We start from the raw sequence: 18375 nt of genomic DNA on the forward strand, positions 1-18375 counted from the left end.
AAGGGATGGGGAGGGGTAAAAAACAACCATCCTCTCTGATGGCTTCTGTTCTGCATGTTTCTTTTTACTTGGGTTTATTTCTCTGATTATAGAACTCATTTTCTGTTTGTTAGGCTTAAAGACTTGTTTTGGGAGGGAGGACAAAAAAAGGGAGGTTTTAGCTGAGAATGCACTTCCCTTTGAGACAGTGACCACATCCCTGCCCTTTGTCTCTGAAGGTGGATTTAGTGGTTGATCGGTTTGCATTTTTGGCACTGTCAGCCCAAAACATTGCTGGATTCCTGAGGGAGGAGGCTGCACCTGTCCCTTCAGTTGGAGTTTGGAAGGGAAGCTGGGCGCTGCCTGCAGCTCCTTTGCTCAGCAGTTTCCCTACTGCTGTGCTCTCTCTAACTTTATCATTCCTGAAGGCAGAATCCTAAGGGAATAACATCTGCAAAATGCGTGTGCTTGAATGCCTATATTTAAATTTAAGTAAGAGAGAATTCAGCGGCAGTGTTAATATGACAAAAAAGGGATGTATAAAGCCCATTTCAAATGAGAGACTTTAGGCAAGCCCCTTGTGCACAGACACAGGAGGAGAAGAGCCTCCAGGGGCTGGAAGGATAGTGGGCTTGAAGGCAAGCACTGAACGGGAAGGAATGCGTGCTGGGATGCTGAGCAAAAGTCACATCAGGGATTACGCTATAAATCTTGCATGAATAGGCAATGTATGGATCTGGAAGGGATGCAGGCTTGGTGTCTGATATGAGGGGAGAAGTCTGCCTGGAAGACAGGATAGCAGAGAGGGCAGTCCCGTGCCAGACATCCCATCTGACCTCCCTTGCTCCCCTGTGCCCCACAAGCTGGAGGCGAACACCGGCTCTCTCCATTTGCAGCCAGCCAGGAGCAGAGCTGCAGGGCTCAGAGCACATGTGGCTGTCCTCAAAAACAGGTCAAGTTTTGGGGATTCCTGAGGCTAAGGCAAACAAGTCTGAAAGAATCAGGGCAGGACAGCACACTGTTAGAAGAACAGAAGCATTTGCTCAAAATTCTCCACTTAAGCTCTTTGAGCTGTCTCTTGATCAAGAATGCAGAGCAGAACTTTGGGCAAGGCTTGCTGCTGTTCTTGAGAAATACAGGTATAAATCTTCCCTTATTCACTAAGTCAAATTGAGGAAAAAACACCCTTCTGTCCTATGTGCTGTCTGGTTGATAAACTGTGCCTCGACTGTCTTAGTTCCTGCACCAAGACATGTGGTGGTTACTCCCAGGACACTGCCATAAACCCTCTGGGGCTGTTTGAAACAGCATTTGTTTTGCCTAATGCCTCAAGTATGTCTGGACTGCACAGCAAAGTTTAGAAAAAGGGCAAAAGTCTCAATGTTATTTCTCCTCCTCTGCATTTTGTATGGTCTAGGTTAATTTGAGGCTCTTTGTGCATTTTCTAATCATCTCACTGAGGAATGGATTCAGTGGGGCTGTGGGAATGATGCTTCCTTTCTTCAGAGGAGACAGAGTTGTACAGGCACTTTGCTGTGAGTAACCTGTACCAACAACTCTTACCTCTCACATCAGGTTATTCTAATGCTTCTCTCTAAGAAAGGAGAGTTTGAGCTTCTTTTCTAGGTTACAGAGTTGGTGGCTGATTTGACCCGTGGAGGTGCTGCCTTACCGGTGACAGCTCCTGCTGCTGAAAGGGCCAGCTCTCAGGTCACCTCCCCTCCTGTGAGAGCTGCACAGAGGCTGCAGCTCTCCTGGAGCAGCCAGTGATGCTCATGAAGCTCTGACACAACAAAGGCATCATTTGCCTTATATTAGTGTGTATATACAGGCAATTTCAGTGTGTACCTGACACCATGGACATGGATGCTGGGAGAACTCACACGAGAGAACAAAGTTTGCAATCCCAGCTTAGACTACCCTGACTCCTCCAGCTCTTCCCAGGGTCTAGTTTCAACGCTGAGAAATGTGTAAAGACAATTTTCTGCTTCCTATGATTCAGAATCCACCCACAAGGGGATCTAGTGACAGGCATTACGACAGATGGCTTCATTACCTGTGACTTAGAAAGACACGAGTGACCTCCTGAAGATCATTCAAGATGAGTACAAAGGAAACCTCTAAATACCATACAAATTCATGTGAATGTTTAGGGCACATGTTCTTTCAAGTTAGCTTAGGTATTTCTAGTGGATCTTGCTTCTTCTTGACTTTGTTCTTAAGACCAAAATATCTTAGGAATTGTGAGAGATTTGGGCAAAACTACACTTAAGTGTTTAGCCCGTGTATTTCTTTGCTCAAATTATCTCCACAATCTTTTTGGTGTATCCAGCTCTGCACATCTTAAGGTCCAGTATCTCATAAACTTTATTTAAAATAAATATATCCCTTCAAGGGGATATAGCTTAGATTTTCCAGGATAGTAAAATCTTTAATGAAAGCTTAGTCAATAATCCCATCCTGTTACTGGTGTCACTACTGGAACTGGCATATGTGTTCTTATCTTAGTGCATGGAAGTGTGTGCAAGAGCAAAATACTTGTCTGTACATTGTCTATATGAAGGAGTGAGATAAAATACCTTCATCTGTGCTGTGGTATTTATTGGCTACATCTGGAAAGGCTGAACAAAAGAAATTGGATTAAGTGTATCAGGACAGTCGCGTGTGAGCTACAGGAGTCAGAGACAGCTTGGTATGTGCCAGTAAGGAAAAGATGTAACTGGGGAAACTGTTAGAGACAAAAAATACACACCCTCTCCACCCTTAGAACACCCTAATTGAACCTGCTTTGGAGATACACTTTCCCATATTTCTGTGGCCTTGGGATACTATGAATTAAATAACACAGGTCTTAAATGAAGCTGTTGAACCTCTAAGATAATCTGTCTGCACCTAAAAATACTCCAAGTTCTCCATCTCTTGCAGAATTGAAAGACCACAGGTTCCCTTGAAAATGTGGATTTTCTTTTTCTTCTCAGCTGTCATTTCTAGCTGCAAATAACTCAGGCACAGAACATGCAATGCTTTTAGATGTGGCATGCTCTTTGAGAGAAAGATGATTTGTCACTTCAAGGAGAACAAACTTTTCTTCCAGTATTTATTTCACCATGTCATGATAGCTGTTCTGGGGACTGGCAATGTAAGACCAAACATAGAATGGAACAAAGGAAACACATTTTCTTTTACACAGTGGAAAGGCAACGTAAGAACTCATTACCACAGAGATCACCAATGCACAGTGAGATCCTCAGGACATACCATGTGTTTAGATGATGATAAAACATTTGCAGATACAGCAAATAATGTGAGTGTATGGCCCTAAGCCTCAGCTACGAACACATGAGAGTGTGGAGCCTGAGAGTGAATCATCAATTACAAAGTTACAATAAAAAAGAGAGGCCAATGCCAAGCAGTTTTTAAAAATTATATGTATAGACACGGGACATGGTCCAGTCCCTTCAGTTTGCCTGAATTGCGTCACCATGAGATCTGTGCAATGAGTCAACACGTGGCACCATAATGTGCATAGAGAGCATTCAGGATGGCAGTCTGGCTTTGATTTTGCCCTTTCCAAAGGGATTTATTCAGGTACAGATGATCCTGGCACTCTGGGACATACAACCCATCCAATCTGCCTGCCTGGAGCAGGCAGTAACTCGTCCCCTTCCCTCACAAAGCACAGGGAGCACAGGAGTCACTCACCCAGGTAAAGGAAGAGGATGAGATTTCACATTAATAACTCTCTTGACAAGAAAATGTGCTGGTTTCAAAGGAGATTTTTTGCAGTGATAGCAAGGCCTCAACACCATGGTCCCACCACCTTGCTGGCACACCAAGGGAATTAGCAGCTCCCTGGTGGCCTGCTGAGACCACCAACAGGAAACCCAAAGGACAAGTTCTAGTCCGAGGAAGAAACACAGGGTGGGACTAATTTGTGTCTGTTTAGCTGGAAACAGGGCTGGTTTGAGGTGAGAAGTAAGGACATCACAGGGTTGTGGATTTATTATACAATTCTCAGCTTTGCAAAACATTCAGCATGGCAGCAGCACGAAGCTGCACAGGCTGATGGAATATTTATGGACACACAGTTCATGGCTGTGGGATACAGTGACTGCTCCGGTATTGGAGCAATCTGAAAGTCCAGAGCATGTGTTTTCCCATTATGATTTTTTTGTGGTTTATTTCTTATCTTGCTGGGAAGTTTCTCCTCCCTAAGGTAGTGGTGTTGGAATTGCTGTTTCTAGGGAAGCAGCATGCTGCCCATCCCAAAATGGATATTTTCCAAATCTCTCAATATCATGAGGCAGACTCTGGTCTGCAAATACTGCTTAGAGTAATTCAGAAAGGACCTGCCAACTGACTTCAAGGCTGAATTCCACCAATATGACTATAGATCAATTGATACAATGGGGGTGTGTGCACATAAATACACAATCCTGTATTTCTCAGTAACTGCTTTTGGAGGGTAAGATGGTCAGACAATGCATTAATGCTTGATATTGTCCCAGACAAATGCAGTGCACCTGGTATTGGCTTATGTGATCATAACAGATACTGGAAAGATTGTTTTCCATCATTCCATAAGTAAAGCCATTAAAACCTGTTACCTGATACTATGATTCATGTTCTTGTCTGTGTTGAATGTCACACAGCGTGAGAGAGCGTTGTCTGGAAGAGCAAAAGAGGCGGAGGCAGCGAGCAACAAAGAAAATAAGTACCTTTATTGGTACCTTCATACTTTGTTTTGCACCTTATGTAATTACAAGGTAAGTGTGAACCTACATCCTGGAAAAGACTCCTGAGATGCAATTGTAAATCAGAGAAGTAGGGCCCTCTGAGCCACAAAATTATTCTGTTTCCTGTGAAAATTTGATGCACTGTTTCCAATCCTATAACAGAGATTGCATTTGCTGAGCTAACAAATGATGTGAAATGTCATAGTGCTTATCCAGTTCAATCCTGATGCAGGATTCTGATCAGACTCTGCTCAGACAGCCCAGCCAGTGTGCTGGTCACATGGGAGTGATTTAGAAAGTCAGCCCAAACAATTTTGCAGACTTTTTTGGGGGGTCAAGTAGTCACCTACTGCCTGGACTGCCTCCTTGGTTCAGGGGAAGACACTTGCCTGAATAGGTCAGACTGTAAAAATTTGGTCAACAAGATCCAGCTGAGGTGAGAATAGGGTCCCAAGACTTAAACCATAGTTTTTTCTGACTGGATAGAGTTTATTAGTCATAAACATCAAATATCAAAGCTGTGCTGGCTCATAACAAAAAATTTGCTTGTGATTTATGATCAGATGTCTATCTATCTACTAGCTTATCTTTGGAAATGGCTCCTGTGGGAAACACTAAATTACTCCTATGAAATATAAAGTATTAGAAAGTGAGTATATCCAGAAAAATGTTATCTAGCTGTTGAAGGAAATTTATAGCTTGCATTCCTTATTAAAAGACTGGAAAAACTGAGATGCTGCTATGCAGAACAGAGAAAGAAAAAAAATATTTTTAAAGTGTCTCCTATTCCAATACTATTAAGTAGAAATTAGTGGGGCTTACTTCAATCAAACTCAGATCCAACATAAAAAAATCACTGAAAAATCTGGATTAAGAGTCGATATAAGTGGACATGGAGCAAACCCTGAGTTTTTCCATTTCAGTATAATGTCCTGTTTTTTTAGAATTAGAAAATAAAGGTAACTAGAATCACCTTCCCTTTCAGTTAGTGGTCACAAGACACCATTACAAGCCACACAGTTAAATGGTATAAAGGGATTTGTAATTATGAACATTCAGCCTTAGATCTCAAGCTATAAGACATTAAACTATTTATCTCATTGCAAATGGTTATTTTTTATTTTATGTTGAGTGTCTGATCTTAATGAAAATCACCACAGTCACACAATAGCTGGTGGCTCAGTCCCAAGAGCTCTAACTCGAACTGTCACAAGTATTTTTGTGCATCTCAGCTCAGCATTCAGGCACCACCTCCCTGCCTCCTCCTCACCCTGTGGTGTCCCAGGTTGTGTCCCAGTGGCCTTAAGATACAGAAGAAGGGTTAGAAAAATCCTGAGCCTCCTCTCTTTAGCCCACACAAGATCCATAAAAGACAGTGATGATGAGAAGAGACAAAAGGCAGTGTCCTGAATGCACGAAGATGCACCCTGGGAGCTGGCCAGGTGTATCAGGGGCGTCGAAGTCTCTCACATTCCTGGTCTTTTCAGTTCTGACATGTCTAGGGGGAACAGAGCACTGCATGCCAAAGGGAATTCCCTCTTCAGCTGCTTGAGAGACTTTGCTGGACACTTGCATGGATGGATATTCAAAGACACCCATCACTGTGCTTCCCTCTGCCTCGCACATGGGGCTGAGGGTCTTGAAGTCAAGGGGATAAGGAGACTTTTGAGTTTAATTTTGCAAGCAAGTAGTATTTTCTGGGCTGTGTCCAGCACTTTGCATTTACAGGAGAGAGGCAATCAATCCCAGTTCAAGGCAGGGAACAGCAGGCAGAGGAGGGAGTGTGTTGCTCAGCCTCTCATTTGGTCAGTCAGCTCTAATCAGCAATACACTTAAATTAAACATGCTCTTCAGTACTCCCTGAATTGGAGGCTGAAAGCAGCAAATCACAAGGCTTTGCTATAACATCTTTCTGTTTCAACACTAAAAATAAATAGGTGGCACTAGAAGTTCCATGAACCAGCGAAGGAATTGTGCTTATAATCCCAGGCAGATAAATGCCTCTCTGGATAAAACAGAGTTTTTCAGACCACATTAAGGTAAAAATCTGATTAGGCACTTCTTTTATGAAGTAGGCATCATCCTAACTAGTTCAAGAGATGACCTTAAGTAGTGTATCAGTAGAATCTGATTCTTCTTGATTCAGTGTTTCCACTCCATCAGTATGACAGATGTATTACCCCATATTATATATTTCTAGGCATAGCTTGTTTCTTGGTTCTTCTACGAGTACACATCTCTTCTTTTGCTATATTTAACATTATGCAATTAAATAATATTGTTCCAAGCCTCTTTTCTCCAAGGATCTTTTTCATAAGAAAAATGAAGATAAGTCTTACCAGTTTCTAATATTCATTTCCAACTCCAGGCATTTTATACTGAAATACAGAACTTTGTTCATGTAAGTTAATAAGTGCTGTCAATGTGTGAGGAAATTGGCCTTAAATTAAAAATCCTGAAGTAATATCAGACAGAAGTTCACAGACCCAAGCCCTCAGGTTAAATAGGAGGCTGATGGAACAGGCAGAAGAAGATTAAAATTCTCTTGTATCATCTCTGGGGGACAAGTGGTAAATAAACTCTGTTTCTAAACTGATTGCTTGCCCTCTACATATGCAGATCCTGCCTGGGAGACAAGAAGTTCAGAATTCCTCTGCAACTTGTATTCTTGCCTATTTATGCATATAAATGCATAAATTTCCTAGGCAATCATAGGTTGACATATTTGAAGTGGCCTTCTAGTCTCCATGTGGAAAAATGGGAGCTTTTGGTACAAGCCAGACAATCCTGTTTGCTCTCCTTATACCCCTGTGCTGCTGGCAAATGATTCCTGCAGCTCTGGGGAACAGCTATGACTGAAAACAATGGTTTGCAAGATTTGCAGGTCTAACTACAAGTCCCAAACTCTGCTTCCTTACAGAACCTCTCTGGTTGCCATGTATGCACCACTTAAGAGGCAAAGCTGGCTGAGGATAAATCTGCTAAGGATGACTGTGATGCCATTTTTGTACAGAGAAGAAGTTATTAAAATAGGGCTTTTTCATCAGCAAATCATCACAGAAAGGATTCAGTCCATCAGGCAATAAAGTAAAAATAAGTTCAGATGAACATCAAGATAAAACTGATCATAGAATAATAGAATGTTTTGAGTTGGAAGGGGCCTTAAAGACCATCTAGTTCCACCCCCTACCATGGGCAGGGACACCTTCCACTAGCCCAGGTTTCTCTGAGCCCTGTCCAACCTGGCCTTGAACACTTCCAGGGATGATCAGCTTATTCAAATGATCAACACCAAAATGAAAAACAATGTATAATTCTGGTACCATGGGAATTGTATGGGGGAAAAAAAAATCAGAATTAGGCACAAACAGAAATGTTACCTCAAAGAGCTCATATGAATTCTTGGGGAAGGCGTTGAATTTCTTCTTGTAAGAGCTGCATCATCTACCAGATCCAGCCTTCAGTGCCAGTTTTCTTTCACTTCTGAACAGCAAGACATTTCAACTTGTTTCCATAACTCAGTTAAAGCCCCAGGTTTAAGCAATGCTCGACAGAGATGTTGTCATTTATTCAGCCTTCCATCTGGGTGTACACATGTTCAGCAAATATATATTAGTGTAGTGATTGACTGCACATGTAAATAAAGGATTTCCAGTATTATGTGCATAGAGATCAAGGTCATACTCTTCAACATCCCATTCTCATTTGTTTACCGAGAGTGAAATAAAACAATTGGATAACCACGTGACACGACACACTCTGCAGAACTGAAGTTTCTAAAATGTGAACAAGGCATCATATCGAAAGAGCTTATAGCTTTGAAAGAGCTTATAGCTTTGAAATAAAAAGATTTTGAAGATCCAACAGTAGAAGAGTGGCTTATGAAAGCGAGATAGGGAATTATGTATCTGATGCTGTAAAATTTAATTTACAGGTAGCACTGAAATATTAATATTCCTTCACTGAAAATGTCTTCTTTTTGGCCGAAACATTTCGTGAAAATTGAAGCTATGCATATAATTTCCCTCGTAAATGAGAAACAAAGCCTTTCAAAGGCAATAAAATATTTGATATGCCTTGAAAGGCTGACATTTAATTGTACATGAAATGGAAATGCATAGCTTGGGGTTTGGCTGCATTTCTGTGTTTGCTGCTTGATAACTGCAAATGTAATTTACTATAAAAAATAACACATGAGAATTGAAAAATGTGTAAATGTCAAGGAAACTTACAGAAGTCAATCAAAGAAAATATTTAAAGTCTTTTTAATAAAAGTGTGGGCTTTTCATTTGATCAGTCAATGAAGGTAAAATTAGCAAGTCTAGGCTTGCAACCCTGAAGTGTCTATCTGATGTGCTTTAAATGGAGCTTGTTAATGTTTCATAGAACTGATTGACAGAGCCTCAGACACAAATCTGTCACATTTTGGCTATTCAAGGCATCCACTGAATTTAATTAAATATAATCAAATTCACATCTGTAAAGCACTCAGTAAAAATGAATCATCCAGATGAAATTCAACATGATGAAATTCAAAATGTGAAGTAGGCATCAAATAAATGGAGTGGAGAACAACAAGAAGGATGGATCATGGTAGATTACAATGTAAATATGACTCAGGAGCTGACTAATTTCCAAATTGTCAGTTCTCATTTTAGAACACATTCATTTGGATGTCATAAGCTCCATTTTATTAAACAAGAGAGAATACACCAGATGAGACCACCCAGCAGCTGGACTTGATGATAATTATGTCTCAGTCCTCATTCTACTTTGTAAGAAAAGGAATGGTACGAGTTAGAAGGGGAGGTGGAAATAATAACATTTGTTTAGTTGAGATGAAAGGACAAAGGACATAGGACAGAATCTCAGATACGAAGTTCTTTGGGACCTCAGAGCTACTGAGCCCAGCACACACATCTAGGAAGAGACAGAGCTTCTGCAGTGGAGTTTTGCAGCTTGGGCAAACAGAGAGAGACAGAAGGTCATAGTGCTGTAACAAATTAAGGCTCCTTAGTCCCACTTTCATGCTCAAATGACTGGACTGTGCCATCTGCCAGCATTATTTTAAACAACGCAATGTGGCGAAAGTTTATGGAATGAGAATAAAATGACCGAGGGAAAAAAAAATCCTCATCTCTAAAAAGTGCCAACATTGTTGTCATTGCTGCTGCAGGAACCATGCTTCAGAATGCTCATTGGAACTGGTGCTTTGTCTGAATAAACATGAGTAATTGAAGTATTTTCCAGACAGTTTTAAGAACATCTGCTGCTGAAGACAGTTTCAGCAAAGGTCTTGTTTGCCGTGGCCTGGTGGGGCTCTCTAGCAGCACACGTGGCTGTTTGTCCTCTATGAAAATCAATAGTTTCTAACAGCTATAGAGGCATATTGAATAGAACTGCCCTTTGGTCTTGCTCGAAGACATGGGGAGTTATCAATATTTCACTGTCAGAAATACTCTCCCTGGGTGCAGAGTGAACTCTCTGTGCTTGTTTAGGTATGAGGAGTATATGAAGCTCTTCCCTCCCCTAATAATTTATAAGTTTTGTCTTGCTAGATTTGTTGCAAATGTATGTGCTTGGCCTTAAAAAGCTGTCCAGTTTTTAAATTCAAGATATAATATGCCATCTCTTGATGATGGATTTTCCTTCCTAGTGTGCTTCTGCAACTCAGGCAAACTGTTTAAAAGCATTGAACTCTCTCTAGGAGTTGGATAGAAAGCTGGATAGCACTAGTGAGTGGCTTCCCAGATGTCCTCAAGGGGACCTAGAACCACAAATTCAGACTAGATGCTGGATTTTTAGATTGATAATGGTAGAGAAATAAGACTTCCATGAGACCAAGCAGTAGCACTTTGGCCAACAGACCGCAAGTTCACATTTGCAGTCTTAAAAATTCATAAGAGGAGGACAACATTCATGTTTTCATGAGTATGTCTTCCTCTTTGTTTTGCTGTGATTGCCCAGGAATAACTTGAGGGGTTTGGGGGTGGATTAATGTCTTTCAGTTGTGCTGTTGCTCTGGGTTTTTAATGTGAATGTTCACTCTTTCTACCTCCCTCTTTCCACAGACTTGTTGAATTATCCTCCGTGGTCCACATCAATTCCCACTGGGGAATCATTTCCAAGTGCTTGGCTTACAGCAAAGCTGTTTCAGACCCTTTTGTGTACTCTTTGCTCCGGCATCAGTACAAGAAGACGTGGAAGGACATCATAAACAAGATCCTCAAGAGGAGCTCCATCAACTCCTCCGCCCTCACGAGCGAGTCGCACAACCCGAATATATCGCAGCTGAACGAGTGAGGAGCCTGGTATGGGACCTAAAAGACATAAAACATGATATATGTGGAACAAAACTCAATGGCCTATCCCTAGTAGCTCTCCTCAGCTGTCCAGGTTTTGGGAGGCAGTGATGGACAGGGTCAGTGCCAGCCCACGCTAACACCTTAGGGAGTCAGGCTGCTTTGGACCTCCTGCCTCTGACTGGAAGAGCACTATTGATCTGTGGTCCTGCAGGCTTCATAAATACAAATCTCCCATTGATTTCCATCAGCAGTTGCATCCATAGATAAAAAGCTAGTCCTCAGCAGAAGGGCTCATGAAAGGAATGGGAGCAAACTGGTGTCATCATAAGATTATTCTAAAGAGTTGCATAGGGGTGTTTGTGCTGTGTTTTTCACTGGCTGCAGTTAAAGCTCCCCCTGATGTAGCTGCCAACATGGCTTTACAAAACCCACCCCAGCCTAGTTGCTTGAGAAGGATGTGTATAGAAAAAAAACTTAATGGAAAAAGCTTAAAAAAAATAAAGATCTTTATTTAAATATTAGTCCAGTGCCCAACACAGCTTTCAGCCTTTTCATATATATATATTTTTTGGAACAATCCTGTGGAATTTAAGGAAAAAACAATTTTGATGTATGCTACAGGGTGGATTCAGCCATATCTACTCTAGATTTTAAAGGAATTTACACAAAATCCCACTAATTTTCTCCCTGTTGGATTTCAGAAAAATTCATAAGGTAGGCAGAGTGGAAAGGTCAGGATGCCTCCTGCTTAATTCCATATATCTGAGCTATAAAGAACTGAATTTTGCCCAAATCTGCAGAACTGGGCCCTGTGCCCAGGAGAAAAAAAAAATAAAATTCCTTTTTCTGAGGAGTTATTAATCATAGTTTTTTTACTACTTCAAAGAAAGATGAGCCTAAATCTGAATTTAAAGTATAATTTTCAAAGCAAGTGGAGGAAAAATAATAGGCCTCCACTCCATCATGAAAGTGGGGCCAATAATCTGGATCTCAGGAGATTTCAGTCCAAATTTTACAGCTCTAGATTGCAGTTATGCATAGGGACATTATTAACACTTCCCATGCCGTCAGATGCATGCCTAGATTTAGAATAGCCTTGGTTAATTAGGCTTCATGCATGCAATGGCAGCTTAAATAACAGCTGACACAGCTGGCTGTGCTACCACCTCCCCTTGCTCATATTCCTACTGTCAATCCCATACTGAGAAAACACAGCCGGGATCATATTGAGAAAACAAGAGCCCGAGTTTTAAAAATGAGGGATTACTTTTTAGTTACCACTTACTGTCACCCAAGAAAAAGGCTCAATAAGTTGCAAAAAATACCCACTGTTGAATTTTCTGGCCTCTGATTCAAAGCCCAGACAGGGAACTCAGTGAGGGGCTTCACCCCAAAGCCGGTGAATGTGGGGTAACACCTCTGTTATCAATCTGGAGAGCCTTGACTTAGCCCTCGCCCTGGCATGGGCTACAGCTGCAAGGAACCATGTTAATCTGTGAATTTACATAGTCATCTGCTCTGTAAATGGAAGAATTTATATGATGAAGATCATAAACAGCCACGTAAATAAAAATTTTTAGCTTAATTACTATTCAGCTATAAAAATACCACAATTACAATAAAATCTACACACTATTATAATCACAGATTTTAAGTTCTTACAACACTGCATTCAAATTAGCCCTCAGCCAGATTAAATAGTCTACCTCATCTTAATTATTTTCTTTCTTAGGCTTAACATAATTTTCTCAGGTGCAATAGATAAAGACACCCAGCTTAATACTTGTTTCTTAAGAAATTCAAGTAATTTTGATGACTGGAGTGAATCAGAACACATGAGTTTAAAAAGGATAAAAAGCTTTATATTGATTCATTATATGTTTTACTAAGATCACTTTTACTGAATTGCCCCAGGATGGTTGTCAAGGTCCACAACTGTTGTTAACTTATACATGGGCCTGTTGCCAAAGTCAATGGGAGGTTTGTATGTTGATAAGGTTAACTCCAGAAGGATTTAAAATTTCAAATTTAAAGAGAGTAAGATAATTTCCTAGGGAAAAAAAACCCAACTATTCTACATTTAGGATATCTATTAAAAGACAGAGAAAAATACAGCATTGGACTTGTCTCATTATGCTTGTGTATCACAGTCAGTCACTGGTTGATTTACGTGTCACCATGAGCAATAAATCTCTCCACTTGTATATGTTTAAAAATTTGTCTTTCTTTCATGGTGCCTTTCTTCTGTAATTAATCTTATACCAGAGAATAGATATAATTTCCCCTTCCTTGCATCAGCTCTCCGACACATTGTCATATTTCCACCACCTGAAGCAAGCGAGAGTTGTAAATGCTGGTGCTTGACAAACTGCCTCAGTACACAAAATAAAAGTAATGCCCTAACATTTCCTGATGGCATTTTATAAGATACTAGAAATATGATACTGTGGCTTGTTAAGTGCTAGATATTCAGCTGAATTCTTATAGGCAACTGGCAGAATTTTCTAAAATGTATGTCTAAGTGATGAATGTAGATATGAGTAACTGTCTGCTGAGTATTATATGTACTATACAACACTTTGACTCGAGCCAGTTAGAATAATGATGGTAAATGTAATGCACAGTATTTATTACCTCTGCTCATGAAGCAGAGATGTTCTCTTGTCAAACACACGTGTGTGTGCGGGGGGGAGGGGGGAGAGAAGGGGAATTTCCATTTGTTATTTAAATATTTTTGGAAAATGTTTGTAAAGTATGGCTGCAATGTGTGCCCAAAATCTGGAACTGCATGTGCAAAACTGGGCAGCTGCTTAGGCAATATGCAGTTTTCTGTTTGTTGGTATCTGTGTCCCATATGCAATATCTATTCCTCACGTGCATGTTCAATTAACAATTTTTTCATATCTTGTAAATTTGGCAGGCAGAACACTGGCAGATGAGTAAGAGAATTTAGTCCACTATGTCATTTTGTGGCTTCTGAGCTTTTCCTTTTGTTTATTTTAGAGTAATTTATATAATTTCAGAGCCCTAACTGTGAACTAGGATCATGGTCTATGTGATAGTTTTGAGCCAGTGTGAATGTGAAGATCTGGGTAACTGCATTTGGCAAAAAACTATGACAAACTGATAATTATTGAATAATTAATAAGTATCAAATTCTTTCCTGACATAAATCAACATAATAGTTGGTTTCACCTGAGGATTTGGTCCCATTAGATGAATATAAATCTGCTTCAGGGCAACAGCAAAATCTTCCTGGAAGATATTTTTTAAAAATAATTTTTGGAAGACCTTTCAGACTTAGCTTCAGGAAACAGCTGCATCAGAACACCTTTAAGAGGTTACAAAAGTGAGGGAGAGAGAGATGTGAGTGGGAGGCTGAGGGCCAGGTAGGTTGGGAGCTACAAACTGGCTTTGCTGCTGCTTAAATAACGTGTTCCCCTGGCTGCAGTGGGCTTTTCCCAGTGCCCTATTTCCACAGAGTCTCTCAGACGTTCACTCATCCCAAAGAGAAAGGTGAAAATTCTGTCAAAGCTCAGTAGCTGCCATAGAATGGGCTGAGCCTGCAAGAGCAGCACAGACTCCACAGGAAGATCCTTGTTGGCTTGGGAAGACTCTGCTGGTATTCAGATGTGCTCTGTGGAAACTACTCACACTGTTTGAGTGACCAGAGACAGTCTAATTCCTGAAGCCCTGGGGGTTGAGGTCGATTGCAGAAAGTGAATTTTTCTGGACCTACCTGGCTAAGGTTTCACAGTTCCCTCACATCTCTTAATCCCAAATGAAGAAGGCTCTGAAGGCTCTGAATATCTTGCCCTATGCATTTTTACACTTATAGTGAATACCCTTTGGAGCAACCCTTTGGAAATTGTTGCTTTTCACTGCTGTTAGAGCTGTCTTCTCCCCACGTTCAGTGTTCTTGTCACTAAGGAAAGCTCAAAAGCAGAGACTTGTTACTTTACCCTAAAATCACAAAATACTTCAGCACAGAAAGCTCAGTTAAATCCTGATCCCATGCTCACTCTGTGTGTGCTCTGTTGGATACTGAGGGCTGAGCACAGGTTTATGTGTTTGCAGAATCAGGGATTATACCTTTGTAACCTTCCCAAAACTGAACAAATGAGAACAATAACATTGTAGCCTTAAATCTGGGGGGTTTTAATTTTCTTTTTATTCTTTCAGCATTCAGTATATAAAAAAATCTTTGATGGGTGAAGCTTCTTAAGGAAAACCACCCTGCTCCAAAAGGCAGCTGTCCCTGGGGGGGGGGGCATAAAAGTTTACATGGAGAAAAGAGCTGCTGCAGTCTTTGTCAAATGTCTTCTTCTTACCTGTAATTCTGATGTGTGTCATGTAAATATGTATTTAGGATTGTTGGTTTCTAAGCAAATAATGCTGATCTAATGAACTAGAGAGGTTGCTATAGTTTATCACAGATGTCTATATTTATAAGAAGGATGATTTGCCCTAGAGACTGTAAGTGCACTTCAGAAATGTGTGTGCCAAGAAAAAGATGCATCAGGTGTGTGACAGCATGAATGGGTGGCAATTGTGTAGTAAAATACTTTTTTTTTGTTCAAGAAATACTACTGCACATGGTTTCAATGCACCCAAAGGCACAAGTCCATATGGCTGATTAATAATCTACAAAGACATGTTAGAAAAAGGATCTCTATTTGGAGTTGTTACTGAATCCTAGAATGGTTTGGGTTGGAAGGGACATTAAAGGCGATCTCATTCCACCTCCTGCCATGGGCAGGGACAACTTTCACCAGCCCGAGTTGCTCCAAGCCCCATCCAACCTGGTCTTGGACACTTCCAGGGATGGGGCAGCCACAGCTTCTCTGGGTAACCTGTGCCAGGGCCTCACCACCATCACAGGGAAGAATTTATTTCCTAATATTCAATCTAACCCTGCCCTCTGGCAGTGGGAAGCCATTTCCCCTTGTCCTGTCCCTCCATGCTGTTCTAAAAAGTCCCTCTCCATCTTCCTTGTTCCAGTCACTGTAGCTGTACAATCAGAGCTTTAAAGCAAACCTTTCTTAAAACTCATACAAAGAGCAAAAAGTCAAAAACCTCCATCCTCTTGGATTTTGGACCCAGCAAGAATCCCTAAGGAAACAGAGCATCCTGGTGAGATATCAGTGGGAATGCAGTAGGGTCCAGGTGCAAAGCTGGCTGCAGATTTCCTCTGGCTGCCCGTCTCAGGAGGTTCTGTTCAGTCCTGTTGCACTTGCACTGCTTTGAATTCTTGAACAAAAATTTTAAAAAGCTCTGTTGAACATCAAAGGGTTTTACATTCCCTTCTGACTACGAAACCCTTATGTAAAGACAGGCAAATTCTCCTTCTTCTTTGCTAATGGGATCAATAAGCAACAGAGGAAAAAAAAGAAAACTCATTAATTGAATGACTTCTGTTAGGAAAAAATCAGTTAAATACTCATTGTCCTTAGGGTCACACAGCAAACATGTGACAAGGCTGGGGACAAGTTCTCTGTGCTCTGTCATCCAGCCCAGCCTCATTCAAGTAAAACAAAGCCACCTGCATCAGCCAGAATGAAGAATGGATCTTTTTATAGCAGAAACCACAGGGCTTCCCAGATAGACATTTGAAAACTATTATCACAGATTGCCTTGGAAAATAGAAATAGATAACTAAGAGGTGCCTTGATTTACCTTTATTTGTACACAGGGCATTTTTCTAAACCTCAGAATTTTTTTCGCAGTGTTTTTATTTTCTTAAGATTATTTTAGGATAAAAATTCATGTATTTGGCAATCACTAATCATTCCCTTCTGAATTCTTGCAGGAATGTAATGTATTACCAGTCTTTCCAGGTGCAGTTGGACATAAACATTTGCCCCTACATTAGATTATTAGATGATCACTTGCTCTAAAAACAAGATGTTAGGAGCTGGTTTTACAACTCCTTGCTGCAAGGAGAGGGGGGTTGCTTGGCTGAGTAAGGACCATTCACACCATGAGAGGTATAAAATGTCCTGTCTGTGTATTTAAAGTATTTGTTTTGCAAATATTGAAAACAGTTTGTTTCCTATTTCTAAAAGCACCTAGCCAGTCTGAAGGAAGATAGTTAGGAAATAACATTAATAATACCTGCTGTAGATAGGGCATGTTTTGATTATACTATTATAAATACCATTATAATTTATTGCATTTGATTTTTTTTGGCATAACAGTGGGATGTAATTGCAGGGGATATTTATTTAGGGGGAAATGGTAATATAAATTAAACCTTTCTAAATTGCATGGATAAAGGGATGCACAGACCTCTTTGTAATGACAACATGCTCAAGAGTCTCATGAGTTACCATGGATTTTAGGGTCCCAGATAAGCTAAACTGTAATAATCTCCTAAAAGATACTTCATTGATTCATTCATTTAAAGGCAGACACATAAAATTCTCTGTGTCTACAGTTTAAAGGAATGCAAAAAAAAAAATATTACTTCCAAGTTCAAGTTTTGAATAAAGGGGCCTGTGCTGTCTATTCTGTTTACAACAGCTTGTGCTTTGTGAATACATATCAAATGTTGTAATATATTTTTATTACATAGAGTTAATGGTTCATACAAAGTGACATATATAAATAAATACATACTATAAATGTATATTGTGATTTTGTTAATTCTATTGTTAATGAAATGTGATTATGATAAATGAATTGGTGTGAGTTATTTTTTCATATAAAATCAATGTTTTAAAAAGTCTGTTTCAGTTCATTGTTGCAAAAGTCAAGCCTGGTGTGTTATTGTAATGATGTGACCTGAACAATCCCGCCCTTTTTTGCAAAACAGCTACAAAGTCAACTGTAATAAAATATAATTTCATTGCAATATCAGCAACACAAGTGAAATAGTTGGAGAATCTGAATACCTGATGCATATGTCTAGTTGTAATATATATCTTTAGTCTTAGTACACATGATGCTACTTAGTTGTTCCTTAACATCTTGAGCAGGATTTTGGAGTTGGTGTGAAATCAAGAGTGGAGAGGAGGGGTGGGGACTCTCTTCCTGCTTCCTTCCTTCATCCTTCCCTATTTGGAGTTTTCACAGGAAGGTATGGGGTTGAATGAAGTTTCTAAATTCCACCCAGGCAAAAAATCCTGGAGAGGGAATAACTCCTGGTCCTCACAGAGCAGAAATCTTTTAATTGTCTATGTAAAGTCCAAACTCTTGGTCCCTAAATGTGTTTTTCTGCTGAAATACAGGGTTTAATCATTAGAACTGGAATCATTAATAATGAATGGTCTGGGCTGGAAGGGACCTTAAAGCTCATCCAGTCCCACCCCCTGCCATGGGCAGGGACACCTTCCACTAGCCCAGGTTGCTCCAAG

At 40.3% G+C, this 18375-nt stretch overlaps 1 protein-coding gene across 1 annotated transcript in view; it reads left to right on the forward strand.

The window, feature by feature from the left end:
- The window catches only part of GPR26 (G protein-coupled receptor 26), a 16574-nt gene extending 781 nt beyond the window's left edge, over nucleotides 1–15793 (forward strand). Inside the window, exons 2-4 of the mRNA XM_017809127.1 lie at nucleotides 4224–4312; nucleotides 4632–4745; nucleotides 10787–15793. Of these exons, the coding sequence (XP_017664616.1) occupies nucleotides 4224–4312; nucleotides 4632–4745; nucleotides 10787–11018 (435 nt within the window). The 3' untranslated portion in view covers nucleotides 11019–15793. The remainder of the gene's footprint in view (nucleotides 1–4223; nucleotides 4313–4631; nucleotides 4746–10786) is intronic.
- The last annotated feature ends 2582 nt before the right edge of the window (nucleotides 15794–18375 follow it).

This window comes from Lepidothrix coronata, unplaced genomic scaffold, assembly GCF_001604755.1.
Source record: "Lepidothrix coronata isolate B3197 unplaced genomic scaffold, Lepidothrix_coronata-1.0 Scaffold25, whole genome shotgun sequence".
NCBI classification, from domain to species: Eukaryota; Metazoa; Chordata; class Aves; order Passeriformes; family Pipridae; genus Lepidothrix; species Lepidothrix coronata.